Source organism: Geotrypetes seraphini, chromosome 16 (genome assembly GCF_902459505.1).
Source record: "Geotrypetes seraphini chromosome 16, aGeoSer1.1, whole genome shotgun sequence".
In the NCBI taxonomy this organism is placed as follows: Eukaryota; Metazoa; Chordata; class Amphibia; order Gymnophiona; family Dermophiidae; genus Geotrypetes; species Geotrypetes seraphini.
The window spans coordinates 54,316,641-54,335,338 of NC_047099.1; the positions used below are offsets into that span (position 1 = coordinate 54,316,641).

The 18,698-nt window shown below is 43.6% G+C and overlaps 1 protein-coding gene across 2 annotated transcripts; it reads left to right on the plus strand.

Annotated features, from left to right (window-relative positions):
- The first annotated feature begins 34 nt into the window (after window positions 1-34).
- On the plus strand, window positions 35-18,264 carry VPS52 (VPS52 subunit of GARP complex). 2 transcript variants are annotated; one of them, XM_033923984.1, is made up of 20 exons: window positions 35-187; window positions 2,998-3,088; window positions 3,182-3,234; window positions 3,824-3,899; window positions 4,312-4,379; window positions 5,079-5,254; window positions 6,472-6,622; window positions 6,757-6,857; window positions 8,644-8,776; window positions 9,090-9,147; window positions 9,545-9,678; window positions 13,433-13,588; window positions 14,031-14,149; window positions 14,318-14,441; window positions 14,537-14,632; window positions 14,807-14,914; window positions 16,452-16,517; window positions 16,612-16,723; window positions 17,034-17,152; window positions 17,477-18,264. In XM_033923984.1, exons 1-20 carry the CDS (start codon window positions 143-145, stop codon window positions 17,621-17,623), a joined length of 2,133 nt encoding a protein of 710 aa, XP_033779875.1. In that variant the 5' UTR covers window positions 35-142; the 3' UTR covers window positions 17,624-18,264. The 2 variants fall into 2 exon arrangements, with proteins under 2 accessions (XP_033779875.1, XP_033779876.1); XM_033923985.1 differs by lacking the exons at window positions 2,998-3,088; window positions 3,182-3,234 and having other exon boundaries at window positions 54-187.
- Window positions 18,265-18,698: the final 434 nt, after the last annotated feature.

An 18,698-nucleotide genomic window follows, 5' to 3' on the forward strand; every position in this document is an offset into this window, starting at 1 on the left:
CGTGACGTCGGAGCGCCTTATATAAGACTTCCCCCTCTAAGTCCCCCGTCGTTTCATGTAAGGGCGGAAGTAAAGCAAGTCTCCTTCTTGGTTGAGGGCGGAAGTGACGTTCTCTGTTTCGTCCTGCTGGAAAGCTGTCAGTATGGCGGCGTCGGTGCTGCCGTTCCCGGGAGTAGAAGAAGAAGAGGTAAGCGGGCGGGATGCAACGGCGGGGAAAAACCTGGGGTGCTGGACGGTCGCGTCTAGTATCTTGCGGGGTTTCTAGTGCAGAAGCAGTTGATGTAACCAGAATGCACAGAAAGTTAGGCATCAGCTTCATCAGACCTGTAAGTTGTGCATCGGTACAATCACCACCACCTTTATTGCTACTAATGCTAATCGCTTCTATATTATATTATATTACATTACATTACATTAATGCCTTCTATTCCACCCCTACCTTGCAGTTCTGGGTGGATTACAAAAGAAACAACTGGACATTTCCAGGAAGATTACAAGAAGATTGGAGAATTACAATTTAGGGTTTAGGACAGGGGTGTCAAAGTCCCTCCTGGAGGGCCGCAATCCAGTCGGGTTTTCAGGATTTCCCCAATGAATATGCATGAGATCTATTTGCATGCACTGCTTTCATTGTATGCTAAGAGATCTCATGCATATTCATTGGGGAAATCCCGAAAACCCGACTGGATTGCGGCCCTGCAGGAGGGACTTTGACAACCCTGGTTTAGGATGCAGAAAAGATGACTGGGCTATTCCAGTAGATTTACAGTTCGGGGTGCTGTACAAATAGGAGATAGTGCTATTCTAGTAAATATACGGTTTGGGAAGCAGTAGACATGCTTGAGGCTTTGCAGAGAAAAAATAACTGGAGATGAGGAGAAGTTGGGGGGGGGGGGATACATGGATGGTAAAACCAGGGTTAGAGTTAAGACATCTGGATGGATTTTTTTGAATAGCAAGGTTTTGATTTCTTTTTGAAAAGATTTGAGGTCATAGAAACATAGTGGCAGAAAAGGGCTATAGCCCACCAAGTCTGCCCATTCCAGAGTATTCGCTCCCGAATTTACTCCCTTAAAGATCCCACGTGAGCATTCCATTTACTCTTAAAATCCTTCACGCTGCTGGCCTCAACAACCTGCAGTGGGAGTCTGTTCCACTGATCCACCACTCTTTCAGTGAAGAAGTACTTTCTGGAGTCTCCATGAAACTTCCCTCCTCTGATTTTCAGCGGATGCCCTCTGGTGGTCGAGGGACCCATGAGACAGAAGATATCATCTTCCGACTCAATGCGACCCATGATGTACTTAAACGTTTCAATCATGTCTCCCCTCTCTCTTCGTTCCTCAAGTGAGGTCGCTCGTAGATATCAGCAAATTAGAGATGGTATGGTCAAGTATATGCAGGTGCTTTCTTTGTCCCTAGTGGGCTCACAGTCTGTTTTTGCCCAGGTTCACAAGGAGCTGCAGTGGGAATTGAGCCCAGTTCCCTGGGTTCAAAGTCTGCTGCTCTAAACATTGGGCTCCTCCTCCAGGCGCCTTGTTGCTGACCCTCTTTGAGATCCTATCTGCCTGCTACTCCAGCCCCACGCCCACCTGTCTCTTTATTTCATCTTAGTATATATCACCACTTGTCTCTGCATCTTATCTGAGTGCTGCTTTCACCTGTCTCAGCTACCACATCCCATCCCAAGACCATCTGTAAATTCACTGCACTTTACAGTATCAGGAGCTGACCAGCTACTGTGTCTTGATTTCTTTGACTTGGATGTTAGTGGAGTGACACAGAGATTTGTCCTTGAACCAGCTCTTTTTAACATATTTGCGAATAATATTGCAGAAAGACTGGTGATAAAAGTTGGTCTTTTTGCAGATGATACCAAGCTCTGAGTAGATGCCCCAGAGAGTGTGAATAACATGAGGAGGGATGTAGCAAAGTTTGAAGAATGATCTGGTAATTGGCACCTAAAGTAAAATGCAGGGTTATGCACTTGGGCTGCAAAATTCCAGAACAGTATAGTATAGGTGAAGTATTTCTGTGTATGAAAGAAGAGCAGGATTTGGGGGTGATTGTGTCTGATGATCTCAGAGTGGCAAAACGGGTAGAAAAAGTGACTGTCAAAACTAGGAAAACGCTTGGGTGCACAAGGAGAAGAATGATCAGTAAAAAGGGAGGGTGATAATGCCATTGTGTAAGTCTCTGAGGCCCCATTTGGAATACTGTTTACAATTTTAGAGACCAAACTTCCAAAAAAGATATAAGATAGAATCAGTCAAGAGATCTGCTACAAAATTGGTTAGAGGTGTTTACTGTTTGTCATAAATCGTATGAGGAGAGACTTGGAGGCCTTAATATATATACTCTGGAAGAAAAACAGGAGAGAGGAGGATATGATAGACATTTCAATATCTTCATGGTGTTAATGTACAGGATGTGCGTCTTTTTCAAATGAAGGAAAATTCTGGAAGGAGAGGGCATAGGATGAAGTTAAGAGGTGATAGGCTCAGGAGTAATCTAAGGAAATTCTACTTTACAGAAAGGGTGGTAGATGCATGGAATAGTCTCTCCGGTAGAGGAGACGAAGACTGTGTCTGAATTCAAGAAAGTGTGGGCTAGGCATATGGGATCTCTTAGGGAGAGGAAATGGTGGATGCTTTGGATGAGCCATTTGGCCTTTCTCTGTTTCTATCTTACATTATCTTCACCTACTCCTTCACTCATCTCTAATCTAAAGCCTCCAGTCCTGGTCTTTCCACTTTACCCCACCTACATCTCACCCCAGTTCCTCTAATTCCATTTCATCTTACTTATCATTGATACTTCATTCCCTTCCCATCTACCCCTTCATCATGCCTTATAGACTTGATCCCATCATAGTTCCGCACCAGTAAAGCTTTGAGCCAAGAGTGCAATATTAATATTAAAAGGAATCAAATTAGAAGGTAGGAAAACTGGGGACGGAGAGGAGACTGAAAATTACTATGTGTTTATGTATTACAGGCAGTTGGTGATGGGGGAGAGCAGGCATTGAATCTAAATCTGGGTGATCTGGACCTTACCTCAGATGAGTTTATCTTGGATGAAGTGGACAGTGAGTGTTGTCTTACTTGAAACGATAGTTTATGCCATCTTTTCTGGTAGGATTTTATATACTAGCCCTCATTTCAATATCTGTTATGCTCAGTTCACATACAGGCAAATTTGGAAGATGAACTGGTGAAAGAGGCCTTGAAAACGGTAGGTTTCTCAGTGCAGTATCCTCATCTGTCTGTCCTCCACACCCTCCTCCGCGATCCCCAAATCTGGAGCATTCTCTTTCTTTTTGCATTGCAAGTCCAATTTTTAATTTCATTTTCTTCACTCCTTTTTTAATCAGTTGCTATCTTTGCTCAGACCGGTAAGAGTTGGATTCCATCATTTGTTTGCTTCAAGTTGGAATTGATGGTTTTAATTCTTTCTTTTGACGTTAAGTTAAATTTGAGCAGTTGGATTATGGTTGGAGGTGTGTGTTGAGAGTTGGATTCTCAGGTTTATTTGGAACACAATTGGCAAATAAAGATCATACAGCCGATCCGGTCTGTCCATGCACACCTCCTTTTCAGCTCTGCAGCACCTTCCTTGCCCTCTAAAACCTGTGCTTTGGCACACTTTCTTGTTTTGTTTGAAATTGGGGCAGTGGAGTATTGGTTGAAGTTTTCTGTTTGCTTTGGAGTGCTTGCATAGGTGTCTTCCCTCCCCCCCTCCCCAACTTCTTTCCCTCTTTTTCTCGGCAATAGAAGCCTGATGACTCTCCCTTAGAGAAATTGTTTCCTTTTATTACGCGCAGGGTGTGGATCTCCGGCAGTATTCAAAGCAGGTGGAGATGGAGCTACTGCAGATTGAGCACGCATCCATCAAGGACTGTATCCTTCCATGGGTTCTTATACCTATACACAGGATGCTTGCTTCTGCGCACAGGGTCACGATGGCCTGGATTCTGTAACAGTCGCTAGACCACCGGGTAAGGTTCCGGGGATGCAGGAGGGAGGTGGGGGTGGGTCAGAGCCGTCCGAGAAGTTATTCACTATTTTTCACACTTCGCGGTCCAGCTCTGCACCTAACCCCCGCGAATACCAAGAGAGAAGTGTATCTGTATACTCTGTGGACAAGGTTAAGTCAGCCATACGCTAGTGGTAAAATTATTCAACACGGCATTGACGTATCCTGCTTTTCCATGGAGAAACTCTGTTACAGGTAACCATTTTTAGTAATACATATGCAGGCGTTCTTTGTGCATGCACACATTCTTATTTCTTAACTGCATTTATTCTCCAGATATTAAAGAGAGTCAGAATATCACCTCCTTGCACAACCAAATCACGGCATGTGATGCTATCCTTGAGGTAAGGAGAAAGCAGAGCCCCTGATCGAGAATTTGGGAAGATAGCTCACTGTTCCTCAAAACAAGATTAAGAACATAAGAATCAACATTGCAAGCAGTGGCTTCCCCCATGTCTTTCTCAATAACAGACTATGGACTTTTCCTCCAGGAACTTGTCCAAACCTTTCTTAAAACCAGCTACGCTATCTGCTCTTACCACAAGCTCTGGCAAGATTAGATGTGTCCTATCTCTGTTCTGCTACAAATAAGACAGCCATTCCATGCTCATCTGAGTGAGGGCACACAGCTCCTTCCCCTGTTCATCCCAGTGAAGGCACGCAGCCTAGAGCATGATACTGGGACAAATTTCTGTCCCCGTGGGATCTCTCTATCCCCCATCCTTCCCCCGCCCCATTCCTACAAGCTCTGTCCTCATCTGCACAAGCCTCAAACACTTCAAAATCCTAAGTGTTCAAGGCTTGTGCGGTTAAGGCAGAGCTTACAGGAATGGCACAGGGACAGAGCCTATGGGGACCAGACAAGGATACTGAGATCCTGTGGGGATGGGGACAGATTTCCCTGAGTCATTATCTAATGTAGCCCTCCTCCACCCCCACGTGAGATGTAACAATCCTATCTCCTCTATTTAGGGTGTGGTGCTGTTGTGAGGGTTTGTGTACCTACCTGTCTGTGGGTAACTTGTCCCTCTTTTTCTCATTAGCGAATGGAACAGATGCTTAGCACTTTTCAATGTGACCTCAGCAGCATCAGTTCCGAGATTCAGACCCTGCAGGAGCAGTCTATCGCCATGAACATTAAACTGAAGAACCGTCAATCAGTGCGTAGTGAACTCAGCCAGCTGGTGGATGAGCTGGTTGTACCCAGTACCATGATCAGGTGAGGTTTTGGGGAGGGGTGCACAACACACGGATCAGGGGAAAAGGCACAGGACTGAGTACTAGGATCAAATGATGCAGGGTAGACAGGGATTCAGTACTTGGATCAAGAGAAAGGGGAAGAGGGCAAAAGAGAGCACCAGAATCAAATGACACAGAATAGAGGGAGCTAGGGGATGTGGGGACTGAACTAGAGAGTTGCATGGGGACAGAAAACCCACCCGTTCCCGCCAGGATCCTCTCCGTCTCCACCCGCCCCCGCCAGGATCCTCTCTGTCCCACCCGCCCCCACCAGGATCCTTTCCGTCCCCATAAAAAGCAGCAATTACTTCTGACAGGATCATCAATTCCACAGTTTCTTTTGTGTTTGCGCTGCTGTTTTCCTTGTGCAATCTCTTTGGTGGAACCCTTTTTTTGTTTTCTGTTCAGGTAATTAACTTATAAACCCCCTCTTTTACTAAGGCTGACGTGTCCATTATATTATATGGACGAAGCCTGGTTCCAAAGCCTTCCAAACCCGTGGGAGTCTCGTTGGCTAGAGGGGGGTCCCCGTGGGAGTCTCGTGGGCCAGAGAGGGATTCCCCCTGGGAGTCCCGTGGGTTAGGGGGGGTATTCTCGTGGTATCCCCACGGGACCCGCGGGATCCCCGCGATCCCCGTTTCCATGCAGACCTCTAGACTGAACACCAGAAAATTGTATAGGGAGAGACTTGCTGTGGGAGAAGGGAATCGGTCAGTACTGCATTAGGTGAGGGGGGATGGGGAACTGGGCACCAGTGCCAGTTGATACAGTAAGGGAGGATTCAGTATTTGGAGAAGAGGAAGGGGGGACTTTGTATTAGGATTTACTACTATGAATTATTTCTGTAGCGCTACCAGACGCACGCTGTACAGAGTCGCAAAGAAGATAGTCCCTGCTTGAAAGAGCTTACAATCGAAACAGACAAGACAGACAAACAGGATGTCATGGATACAGTTAAGGGAACAGTTAGTGGGGAGTAGGGTTATGGATTGGCGGCTATATCAAAAAGGTGGATTTTCAGTTTGCTTTTAAACAAGGGAAAGGGCTTGGTGGACAAACTCGGGTAATTTAGGGAAAGGAGATGGGGGGGTACTGGTACTATATCAAGTGATATAGTATAGGGAGGGATTCAATCCTGGGAGCACATGAGAGGTGATTGAAGGGATTCAGCAGCCCAGTCTCTGTCTGTCCTTGCAGCGTGATCCTGGAGACAGCAGTGACGGAGCAGAGCTTTTTGGAGCAGTTACATGAATTGAATAATAAAATCAATTATGTGAAGGAGCAGTCTTTCAGGGAGACCATGGCTTGTGCTGATGTGCAGGACACCCTGGACCGGCTGAAAATCAAGGTACAGAGTGGCCAGCAACTGCTGCTGCTATATGGCTTGCCTGCTGTTACTATTATCACAGTGCCTGTGCCAGTGTGCTTGCTCGCTGCGGTTTCTGCTTTTATGCACAGGGACCTCTTTCTCTTTTATTTCAGGCAGTAACAAAGATCAGAGAGTTTATCCTACAGAAAATCTACTCTTTCCGGAAGCCAATGACTAACTATCAGATCCCCCAGAATGCACTGCTCAAGTTCAGGTCAGCCTGGGAATGTACAATTACATCAGAAAGCTTATACAGACTGTGAAATATTTGCAAGACCTCCCAATCTGAGCTGTTCTCTCTAAGAAAGATCCCCTTGCTCACACAGGAGGATGCAAACTGTTTTATTCCTTGTATTGCTCACACCACAGACACCATAGGGACCCATGGACTACGTAGGTCCTCCAAGTCTGTGAGATCTTCAGAAGCAGAAAGGCTACACTATAGGGTCCTCCTGGTTGAGATCCCTTGTAGCATTTAGTCTGTGGGTACTCACTAAAGCTTTTTAACATATTTATGATCTAGACTTGGAAATAACTAGTGAGGTAATTAAATTTGCTGATGACACAAAGTTGTTCCAAGCTGTTAAATCGCAAGAAGATTGTGGAAACACTGCAAGATGTCCTTGTGAGACTGGGCATCAAAATGGCAGATGACGTTTAAAGTGAGCAAGTGCAAAGTGATGCACGTGAGAGAGGAACCTGAACTATAGCTATGTGATGCTGGTTCTTTTTTTTTTTTTTTATATTAATATTTGTTGCTTCAATAACAAAAATCAGGAAAAGCAAAAAAAAAAAGAAACAATTCAAGAAACAACTTAAAATACCAATTAAGACTTATGCCAATCCACATTAACAAGGGCCGCTCAATGCAGAAAGCAGAAAATAAAAATTATGTAAAAACCAGAAAAACAACTTATACTTAATTTATATTTTGTGAATAAACAAGCCTTGTTTTGCGGACGACAACTAATGATTTTTCCTGATGTGTCCAGACAGACACAACATAGGAGAAAACAGTTTCTACAGCTTAAATCTAAAGTTATAGCTGTGGGAGCTACTTTTTTTTTTTAAATTCCCTTGCAAGTGTATTGTAAACTATAAAGCTGATAAATTTGTTTTTGTAGATCCGTCACAGTTGGAGAATTTCTTGATTGATAAGGTTTCACTGAAAGTTTCAGATACTAATGTGATTGTTGAAGAAGTTTAAGGACATATTGGATTTGGTCATTTTGCATGTTAAGGATGATTATATATTGTATTTTTACATAATTTTTATTTTCTGTGTTGCTGGGTTCTACGTTAAGAGTCACTGCCCAGGAAAAGGATCTAGGTGTCATTGTTGAGGATACGTTGAAACTCTCAGCTCAATTTGTGGTGGCTAAGAAAACAATAAGGAAAGGCTAAAGCGGCTAGGGCTCTTCAGCTTGGAGAAGAGACGGCTCAGGGGTGATATGATAGAGGTCTATAAAAACTGAGTGGAAAGTATAGATGTGAAACACTTGTTCACTCTTTCCAAAAATACTAGGACTAGGGGGGCATGCGATGGAGCTACTAAGTAGCAGATTTAAAACAAACCGGAGAAAATAGTTATTTACACAACGTATAATTAAACTCTGGAATTCGTTGCAGGAGAATGTGGTGAAATCAGTTAGCTTTGCAGGGTTTAAAAAAAGGTTTGGCTAATTTCCTAAAAGAGAAGTCCATAGGCCATTATCGAGATGGCTTGGGGAAATCCACTGCTTATTCCTAAAATAAGCAGCATAGAATCTGTTTTACTACTTAGGATCTAGCTGGGTACTTGGGACCTGGGTTGGCCTCTGTTGGAAACAGGATACTGGACTTGATGACCTTCAGTTTGTCCCAGTATGGCAGCTCTTATGTTCTGACGTCTGTGAGATATCCTGTATTCCTGAAGCCACGAGGGCTAAACCCACATCCCTAATACCAGCTACAAAGGATATCGCCACTTTTACACTGATAGCCGATTGTGGCCTCAACAGGTTTTTCTACCAGTTCTTGTTGGCAAATGAACGGTCGGTGGCAAAAGAAATCCGTGATGAGTATGTAGACACCATGAGCAAGATCTACCTCTCCTATTTCAAGTCTTATACCAGCCGCTTGATGAAAGTGCAGGTGAGAGCACATGTTGCGTCTGCCGGTGCTTTATTCTGCATTCCTAGACTGTGTGCCACATACAAGAGTCTCTTTTATCCTGTGCCTTTCCTGTTGGTCCCTTTATTATCATCTGCATCTTGCTATCCGTTGCTCCCATACTGTGTGTGTATGCAAGCACACACGTCTTTCTCTTGTATTCTATGTGTTTTCCTGTTGGTCTTTGTCATCCTGTATTTGCATCTGCTTGTCTCTCATTCATATACCATGCATGTTGTGCGTCTCACACTGGGTTTGTCTTGTGAATAACCTGTTTCTTTTCTCTGGATTTTAGTATAAAGAAGTGGCTGAAAAGGATGACTTGATGGGAGTAGAAGACACAGCAAAAAAAGATATCCTTTCACCTCCTGTTCCCAGCAGGCTCTCTGTGGAAGCTGGCTCCTGACTCCACCCATTATCTGGGCTCCACCCCTTCCATCTCCTGCCCCCATACATTGTCCTGTAGAATGTCCATGTAAACTCCATCCCTACAAATGCCTGCTCTGAGGATAAAGGATGAGGGATCTTCAGTCCTCATGCAGTCTCTGGTACCTCTCTTAGGTGCCCATTCAGGTCTTAGGGTCTCTGGGGATGGGGGATTATCCAATTCAGCTGTTTCTGGGATAGTGTTGCCTCACCTGTGCCAATTGATAAGATTTTAAATATTTTTGTTGAGTGGTCTGGACAGAGAAGTCCATCAGCCATCCTCAGCATTGAACAAGGATGCTTGCTTTTCCTTCACTCTCCAACGTTTCTTCTCTAAACCCTCACTGAAGAACCGCAACACTGTTTTTACAGTGGGGAATCGTGCAAATATCATAACATCAGCAGAGCTGGAGGCGCCAATCATTGTCCCACACACAGCACAGAAGAGCGATGTCAGGGTGAGTCTACATGGGAGAAAGGGGCACATCAGACCAGATGTCAGTGGCTCTCTGTTTGATGGGAGTGGTAGAGAGTTAGGTGCTCAGACACCAGAACATGAGTAGCCCATCTCTGAGCAGGGCCAAGGGGAGAGATGAGGACAAAATGAAGTGTAGATTGAGGAAGCCTGTCTTAATGAGCCAACACTGTAGAGAATGACACGGGGACAAATTTTCCATGTTCCCATGGGATCTCTCTATTACAGTCCCATCCCTGTGAGCTCTGTGCCTGCCTCATTCCTGCAAGCTCTATTTTCATCTGCACAAGCCTAGAAGACTTGTGCAGTTAAGGCAGAGATTACAGGCCATTGGATCAGTACTCTAGAAACCAACCTAGTTAAAGCATAGCTTCTTCTCAGCAAAGTCTAATATTGCCAGCTGCTGGGCCAGGAATTGCATTTACTGTGAAAATTGCTTTTATCTGCTCTCTACTTGCCCTTTGGAATAAGCTTATGCTGGACCACAGAATGCAGTCAAATTAAGATGAATTTCTGTAAGCAACGTAAGGCTGAGTTTGAGGCTTTTTCCTGGTTACTGCTAAGATTGTTACAGCAATCTTATCTGTCTCTTCATAGGCAGCTTAAGGAAATAATAAATCTACACTTTGTAATGTATTTACGGACAATATTGTTATAATTATCTGAGTGGTTAATTGGGTTTTTATGTAATCCACTTTGGACCTTTCTGGGAGAAAGCAGACTAGAAATCTTAAGTTAGATTAGATTTTTGGGGTAGGGTACTATTTAAGGACTGATTTTTGTTATTTTTTTAAATTGTATTTATACATTTATAGTGTGACTTGTTTATATAATTGTATTTTCTTTGATTTGCTGTGCTATATTAAATTGTATTTTTCTATGTGAACCTTTTGAAAAAACTAAACTAAAGCTTAACTTTGTATACCAAGTCATCATTCTGAGAAAGCTCAACTCAAGTTTACAGCAATTAAATAAACAGGGAATGATTAACAAATGATAAATAGAAGATAATAGCAAAATTTCAAAAGAATTAATTTTCAAAATGTTTGGCAAATAGAGTAGTTTTTAAAGATTTACAGAAAAATTGAGACGAACTGGAACGCCTTAAAAAAAAGGGGAGATCATTCCAGAATTGAGAGAGTTTAAAGACCAAAGACTGACTGAAGATCTTGACGCCTTTAATAAATTAATAAAATACTAGCAGGCTGATGGCTGGGCTATTTCTCCAACAAAGCCATCTCAGTTCAGGAGTGTGGTCAAGAGACCTCGCTGGTTTTGTTTGCGTTTTAGGTTATTGCAAAACGCGATAGTAAAAACGGCAAGTGAGATGGCAAGGATTGTGGTAGCTGGGTGCTGGATTGAGTGTTGGACTCGAGTACAGTTATTGACCGAGAAGGATGGAAAAGTCCCTGAAATACGATCAAATTTATCAAAGCATGAGCAGGCTGGAATAGTTAAATAGGGCACAGAATTTTAAAAACAAGGACAGTTCAGGAATAGCAGCCAGCAGGCTGAAAACAAATCAATAAGATATTTTTTTGTTTCATGCAGCCCACAATAAGGCTGGAATTTGTTGCCAGAGGACTTGGTTAACCCTTTCAGGACCATAAGGATCGTAGGCCAATTTTTGTGGTTTTGACGACATTTTTATGGTAAAAAGGGCTTGCAGATGCCAAAAAATTGATTTTTTTTGTGAAATATCATTATTTTTATTTAAAAAAATCACACTTCTGGCTTATGGACAGTGTGGCAAGTGAATCTTCTCATCAATCTAGCAACGACGCTAATGAATGAACGTCGGAACCAGTTTGTTTACATAAAGGCAGTATCATATGGAATCCGTACATATCAAATTTAGAACTGTAGACTATCCCAATCAAAATTTATAGGATTTTAAAGTTATGGGACAAATATGTCCCTTGGTCCTGAAAGGGTTAAGGTAGCTATCGCAGTGGGGTTCAAGAGGTTTTGATAAGTTCCTGGAGGAAACGTCCATTAAAAACTTTTAAGCCAGGTAGATTTGGGAAAGCCCTTAATGGGAATGAGTTAATAATAATAAAACCGTAAGCGCGCATGCGCACTCCTACCTCCGTGATCCTTAGCTCCGTGGCCCCGCATGCGCAGTAGAAGGAGCCTGTGGCGTTTTGTGTGCGGCGATTTTCTGGCTCCTTCTACTGCGCAGGCGGAGGCATGGAGTTTGAAGTGGAAAACACCACGGTGGCGACTCCATAGAAGAAGCCGCTGAGCAGGGAGGAACTGCTGAGTAGGGATGCGTCAGCGCAGTGGCAGCAGTTGCAGCGCTGTAAACAGGCTGTTCACGGCAAGCCCTTCAAGAAAGAAAGATAGACAGCGGGAGAGAGAGAAAAAGAAAGACAAGACATCTATTCTAGCACCTGTTAATGTAACGGGTTTAAGCATCAGGCGGCGATCCAGCACCAAGGGTGAGCGAACGGGGTTCTGAGGGGAGACAGGACGCATTTGCCCGTTGTGTAGCTGGGCAGGAGTGTGTGGGCAGCTGGCCACAGCTGGATTGAGGAAAGGGCAAGGGATCCCTTAGCTGGTACAGCTGGAAATCAGCTTCAGTGAGGGTCTGGGCAGGGAGAGAGAAAGAAAGACAGTGGGAGAGAGAGAAAAAGAAAGATAGATAGACGGAGCAGGGACAGAGAGCAAAAGAAAGAAAAGAAAAAAGATAGACGAGGCAGGGAGAAAGACAGAAAAAAAGAAAGACAAACATCTATTCTAGCACCTGTTAATGTAACGGGTTTAAGCATCAGGTGGCGATCCAGCACCAAGGGTGAGCGAACGGGGTTCTGAGGGGAGACAGGACGCATTTGCCCGTTGTGTAGCTGGGCAGGTGTGTGCGGGCAGCTGGCCACAGCTGGATTGAGGAAAGGGCAAGGGATCCCTTAGCGGCTTCAGTGAGGGTCTGGGCAGGGAGAGAGAAAGAAAGACAGTGGGAGAGAGAGAAAAAGAAAGATAGATAGACGGGGCAGGGACAGAGAGCAAAAGAAAGAAAAGAAAAAAGATAGACGAGGCAGGGAGAAAGACAGAAAAAAAGAAAGACAGACAGACATCTATTCTAGCACCCATAATGTAAACACTAGTAAGAAATAATCTACTTTTTGGGAATGGCTGAGTACTTGTGACCCAGCATGGATTACCTTACTTTCTTATGGATAAAGGACAATTCGTATTCTATTAACAGTCGAGATGCTTCCTTAGCAGACTGGATGGAACAACTGGCCTTTCCTGCTGCTTTTTCCCCATGTTGCAGTTGATGTTGCAACTAATTGTTTATCTCCTGCTCCTTGCAGATATATTTGTGTATCCAGTATTTGATATCCAGTATTGCCATTTGAAATATAAAAATAATCATGGCAGTTTACAGTGTCAATAAAACCTACACAATACACCTTGACAACTAGCCAAAGAAACGGACAAGCTTTAAAACATGAGTAGAAATTAATATCACAACAGCCAGGGATATTGTAAGCAAGTAAGAGCAGAGTTTGCTAGCTCCAAATAAACCTCAAAATCCATTGCTCAAAAAAGGGCACTCAGAACCATGGGCTCGCACAAAATTATCGCACGGTACGCTTCTAGAATAACGCCAGCAATTTAGCGCACGCATTAAGGCCCTAATGCACGTTAATAAAAGCAGCCCCATGTTATGCCCTCTCCACTTCTCCCCTCACTCTGTGTCTCTCCCCTTGTTCCACCCCTCCAACTTTCCCCAGTACCCTTTTGAGTCTCTCTTCCGCAGCCAGCACTACGCTCTCCTGGACAACAGTTGCAGAGAGTATCTCTTCATTTGTGACTTCTTCATGGTGACTGGCAATTCGGCTCAGGATCTCTTCAATAGCATCATGGGGAAATCGCTCACTATGTTTCTGGTAAATCCCTTGTAGACCTCGCTTGTGCACCTTCACCTGTTTGAGCTTACTGTGTCACACTGAATATGACAGACGTGAGTTAAGTCTCATCGTACTTTTCGTGTTTGACATACGTCTCTTTATGTCACTGCTATACCACTTGTCAGCTGTTCTGAGTTGCTGAAATTGGAATTATCAAGGTGACATTGTTTTAACACACAAGACTGTGTGATCGATCCCTTGATAAACTTGTACACTCTGAGATCAGTGATCTAATTTCTGTAATTGACTATTGTTTTTATGATTTTTTTTGTCATTTTATTCAGTGACTTTATATATTCAGTAAACCAGTGTTTTTCAAGTTAATCAACTCCACTTTGCCAACTTTTGTTTGTTGGCATTGTTTATGTGGTTTTCTGATATCAAATGGCATTTGAGGTTTATCTTTTTTGTTTCTTTGCAGAAACACATGGACACTTACGTCTCGGACTGCTATGACAGCATCGCTATCTTCTTGTGTATTCATATCATCCTCCGCTTCAAGACCATCATGACCAAGCGGACTATCCCTGCAGTGGACAAGTGATGTCATTCCTTTCTTCCCAGTTCCCATCCCTTCTCTGCTGTCATACCTTCTTCATCCCATTCTCTTTCCCCTCTCCTTCAAACGCTGATCCTTCACCCCAGTCATTATCACCTCCAACATTGGGTCATTTCCCAGTGCTGATTCCGTTTGTCCATCTGCTGCAGGTATTGGGACACGCTGCTCGAGATGCTGTGGCCAAGGTTTGAATTGATCCTAGAACTTAACATCCAGAGCATTCGAAACACGGACCCCCAAAAACTGGGATTCCTGGACACCCGTCCACACTACGTGAGCAGATCCCCATCTTGGGTCTCGGGTTGGAGGAAGAACTCTACACGTAGCCACCGTTGTCCTAGTTCAAATCTTTCTCTTCCCCCTTACAGATCACAAGGCGCTATGCAGAGTTCTCGTCCGCTATTGTAAGCATTAACCAGACCTATCCTAATGAGAAGACAAACGCTCTGCTGGGACAGCTACAGGTATTCTCCCCTCACACGCACCCACTGCTGGCAAATCTAGACACTTCTGCTCCCAACATGTCACACACATGCAATCAGAGCTGGGGCAACTGCAGGCATGGCATGCTCCTCTCCCAAAAGTGGCAGCCGTACTCACCTACTCAGAATCTCCATCATTTTTTTTTTTCCTTGCAGGTAGAAGTGGAGAATTTTGTGCTAAGAGTGGCCGCAGAATTTTCTTCTCGGAAGGAGCAGCTTATCTTCCTCATCAACAATTATGACATGATGCTGAGCGTCCTGACAGTGAGAACATTCATTTGACTGACTGTCTGCCTTCTTACCTGTCTCCTTTCTCCGATTCCTCATCTAAAGTAACCCAAAAGTCGGGTTTGAGTTTTGGCCAAAACTGCCGTGGTATTTTTGGCTGAAATCAAAACTCCCATCCTGAACATCAGTAGGTCCTCCCCAGACCTATCTTTAACGAGCCCCCAGTGGTCTAGTGACCGCTTTTTCTTGCCTGCTACTGTTGCCACAACTGCTGCTTTAAAATAGCTGCTAAGTTGCCACAGGAGGTCCTGGCAGCCATACTGATTTTGCTTATGCTGGCGCCAACCTTAAGACGGTTATCAGGGCCTCCTGCAAGTTTCAAGTTTATTTAAAATATTTGATATAATCGCAGTATCCAAATCCAATGCGATTTACAAAATTAAAAATAGAAAAAAAATAAAAAATTTCCAACAAACAGGACATTAAAGACAATTATGACGTAAAAACACTGATGAAGAGGGGGGGGGAGGAAAAAATGGATTAAATACAATTCAAAAATAAATAAAAAGGAAGGGTAAGAAAACAAAAGGTTGGGGAACGGTACCCACTTAATTTCTACTTAACAATGTTCCTTGTCCAGATAAATTCCAGGGAATGAGATAATGTGATTATGAAAAGGGTCAGTAGTCTTGGTAACTATTTTAAGGCGGCTGTGGCAGCAGTGGTTAGGAAAGAATGGAGTTCTTTTCTGCCCCTGAAGAAGCCATTAGACCACCTGGGCTTGTTACCATAGGGGAAAGGGACGGTAGCCTGCAAGGATCCATCCTTTACCTGTCTGGGAGGCATGTCTTTTTGTTCTGGCCAAAACCAAGCCGTAGATTTGGTTTTGGATGGAACCGAAACATTAGTTTGCTAGGGACATAGGTGTTTTATACTGCATCTTGCCGCATCCACAGTCTCCTATGCCTCTGACTTTCTCTCATGATTTATTCTCTCTGCTTTTCCCAGTATGCCACATTAAGCCCTGGGGAGTGCTGGGGTAAGCTTGATGGTTAAAGCAGTGGCCCAAGAACTAGGGAAGCCAAGGTTCAAATCCCACTGCTACTCCTTGTGACCTTAGGCAAGCCACTTAACCCTTTATCGCCTCTGAGGTACAATCTTAGATTGTAAGCACTCCAGGGACAGGACAGGACATTACCTAGTGTATCTGAACATAACTTGCCTTCAGTACTACTGAAATTAGGGTTGCATTTTGATGAAAACTTTAATCACATGATTAAAGGTATTTCCCCCCCCCCCCCAACTGCAGCTCCTTGAAACTTTGACTTATGTAATCTTCCATTGTCCAGAGTCACAAGGAGCTGCAGTGGTGGGGAAACGTACTTTTAATTGCATGAATAATTGTAATTACACATTTAAATCAAAATGTAGCCCCCCCCCAAAAAAAAAAAGAATAAAAAGTAATGGAGAGATAAAAATTTAAAAATTACAAATTAAAGAATCTAAAACAGCATGCAAAATAACAAACCTACTGAAAATCTATAAGCTAAATCCAACTTGTTTGTTCTCCCAGGAACGAGCTGTGGATGATAGCAAAGAGGTAGAGATCTTCCAGCAGCTGCTGACAGCTCGCACTCAGGTTAGTAGCTTGGGAATCTGTCTCCCTCTTTCCATAGGTAACCATTCCAATTGTTTTAGATGTTTTCACAAGGTCCATCTTCCTCTCTCCTTAGGAGTTTATCGAGGAGATTCTGTCACCTCCCTTTGGAGGTATGATTGCATTTGTGAAAGAGTCAGAATCGCTGATAGAGAAGGGACAGCTGGAGAGGTTGAAGAATGAGGAAGGTAGGAGGGGACGAGTATGAATTTCACCCTTCTGTCCTTTTCACTGTCGCAGTGTTTCTCTTTGTGTCTACCGATGTTTGTTTAAGGAGAGAAATGCTCAATGTATCAAGATAGGTGCTGCTCTCCTTTTGCTTCTTGTTTTGGGGGTGTTTATGCCTAGCCCTTAGTTTGCCCGTTTCTTGAACTGACCCTAAGAACAAAACGCAGTCTGGAGGAAAAAAATATTAGAAATAACCTTTTGTTGTTCTGGGCTGGGGAGTGGCTAATTAGCATTTCCTCCCCTGGGAATATACTCTGCCTCTGTTCTCAGGACGTGTCACTCAGCTTGTGCGTGGATTTGCTGGTACCTGGAAGCAGTCAGTAGAAAACCTGAGCCACGATGTAATGCGATCCTTTACCAACTTCAAGAACGGCACAAGCATTATCCAGGTAATAGCACGGAGATGAGATGCCTTCTCCACATCTGTGTACTGCTGGGGGAGGGCAGGAAGTGATGACCATCAGGTTAGTGGTCTCCATAAGCTCTAGACTGTCCTGGATCATCTTGTCATGCGTCTCAAAACAGTCCTTCAGCATCTGAGAGTTCATTTAACCTGTCCAGTTGTTTCATAAGTCTCAAGTGTGTCTTGAAACAGTAATTCAATCAAAGCAACTTAGCTGTGACTAGTCAGAAAGAGCTACCAAGCAAGCCCCTACAATTGATGAAAGGACCTGCTCCCTTCTTATCATCCCTCTCCTTGTTTTCTCCTGCAGGGGGCGCTGACTCAGCTCATTCAATACTATCACCGTTTTCATAAGGTGCTGTCCCAGGCACCTTTCAAACACTTACCAGTGCGCTCTGAACTCATCAACATTCATCACCTCATGGTGGAAGTGAAGAAACACAAGCCTAACTTCTAAATCCCCCCAGGAAGTGAGCTCAAATTGCAATTGTCTTTTGTAGGAAGTGACTTCAAACGCCATCTCCCCCATGATTTAGGAATATTTGGGAGTCTAATTTATTTAAATGTACTTTTAACTGGATATGGTGACTTTTGCTTGTTTTCCATATGGTTATTGGGGAACAGCTCTTCTTAAGAGGACAATTCTCTTATTGTGGTGGCATATCGAGCTGCTACATGTACTTAGGGGTTACCTTGCTGCCTGTTGCCCAGGGTTGCTCCTGTGGGTATTAAGTGTTACTTACTGAGAGTGCATTAATGTGCATATATTAGCATTGCATTACTTGGAGATTCTGGGCTTCGCTGCTGGTGGAAAGCTTTGGAATTTCTTTGAAAAGACCACATCCTGGTTTTGAGATTTTTGTTCCTCTCCGATGCCATCTGAAAATGGGACTGACTGAACAAAAATTTCATCTAGGAATCGCCACGACCTGTGCTCCATTGTTTTGGGCTGGCCCAGCTTCGTGTGGCAGTGACTGCTGCTAGGGAGCAAAGGAGGAATACTCCTGGGGAAAATTCCGCAAGTGTTTGCATAACGTATGTGTCAAAATGTATAAAACGCTTGTTCCTAGGCGGTTAATTAAAGTTCTAAAAAGAGCATTTCTTGGGTCAAAAATGCCTCATTTTAAAGTTGAGTTTCAGTAATGCATAGGGTGGTCCATAAGACTTTGGTAAAAATTTAACCTCATCAGAACACGGCTCCACAAGTCCAAATATATTCTACCTCCTGAAGTAGTTTGGGACAAATTTAGAGGTTGTTCATGGTCCTACAATACCCTCATAATGCAGCTGGCTAGACTATTTATAACAATGTAGTAATGTGATTAGAAACTGCTAGTTAATATTTGTTGGATATCTAAATAGCTGTTCTTGGCCACATTTTTGTTGTTTGAATAGCTTAGGATCCCACACAAACAAATTTGTCCCCATGTCATTACCCATCCCTGCGGGTTCTGTCCCTGTCTCATCCCTGCAAGCTGTCCTCATCTGCACAAGCCTTGAACACTTATGATTTTAAAGTGTTCAAGGATTGT

Bases quoted from the DNA above. Each gene is read 5' to 3' on its own strand.
- VPS52 (XM_033923984.1), top strand. From the start codon at position 143: ATGGCGGCGTCGGTGCTGCCGTTCCCGGGAGTAGAAGAAGAAGAG. The intron at 9,679-13,432 runs GTGAGTCTACAT...AACTTTCCCCAG, and splicing joins CACAGAAGAGCGATGTCAGG to TACCCTTTTGAGTCTCTCTT. The intron at 14,442-14,536 runs GTGAGCAGATCC...TCCCCCTTACAG, and splicing joins TGGACACCCGTCCACACTAC to ATCACAAGGCGCTATGCAGA.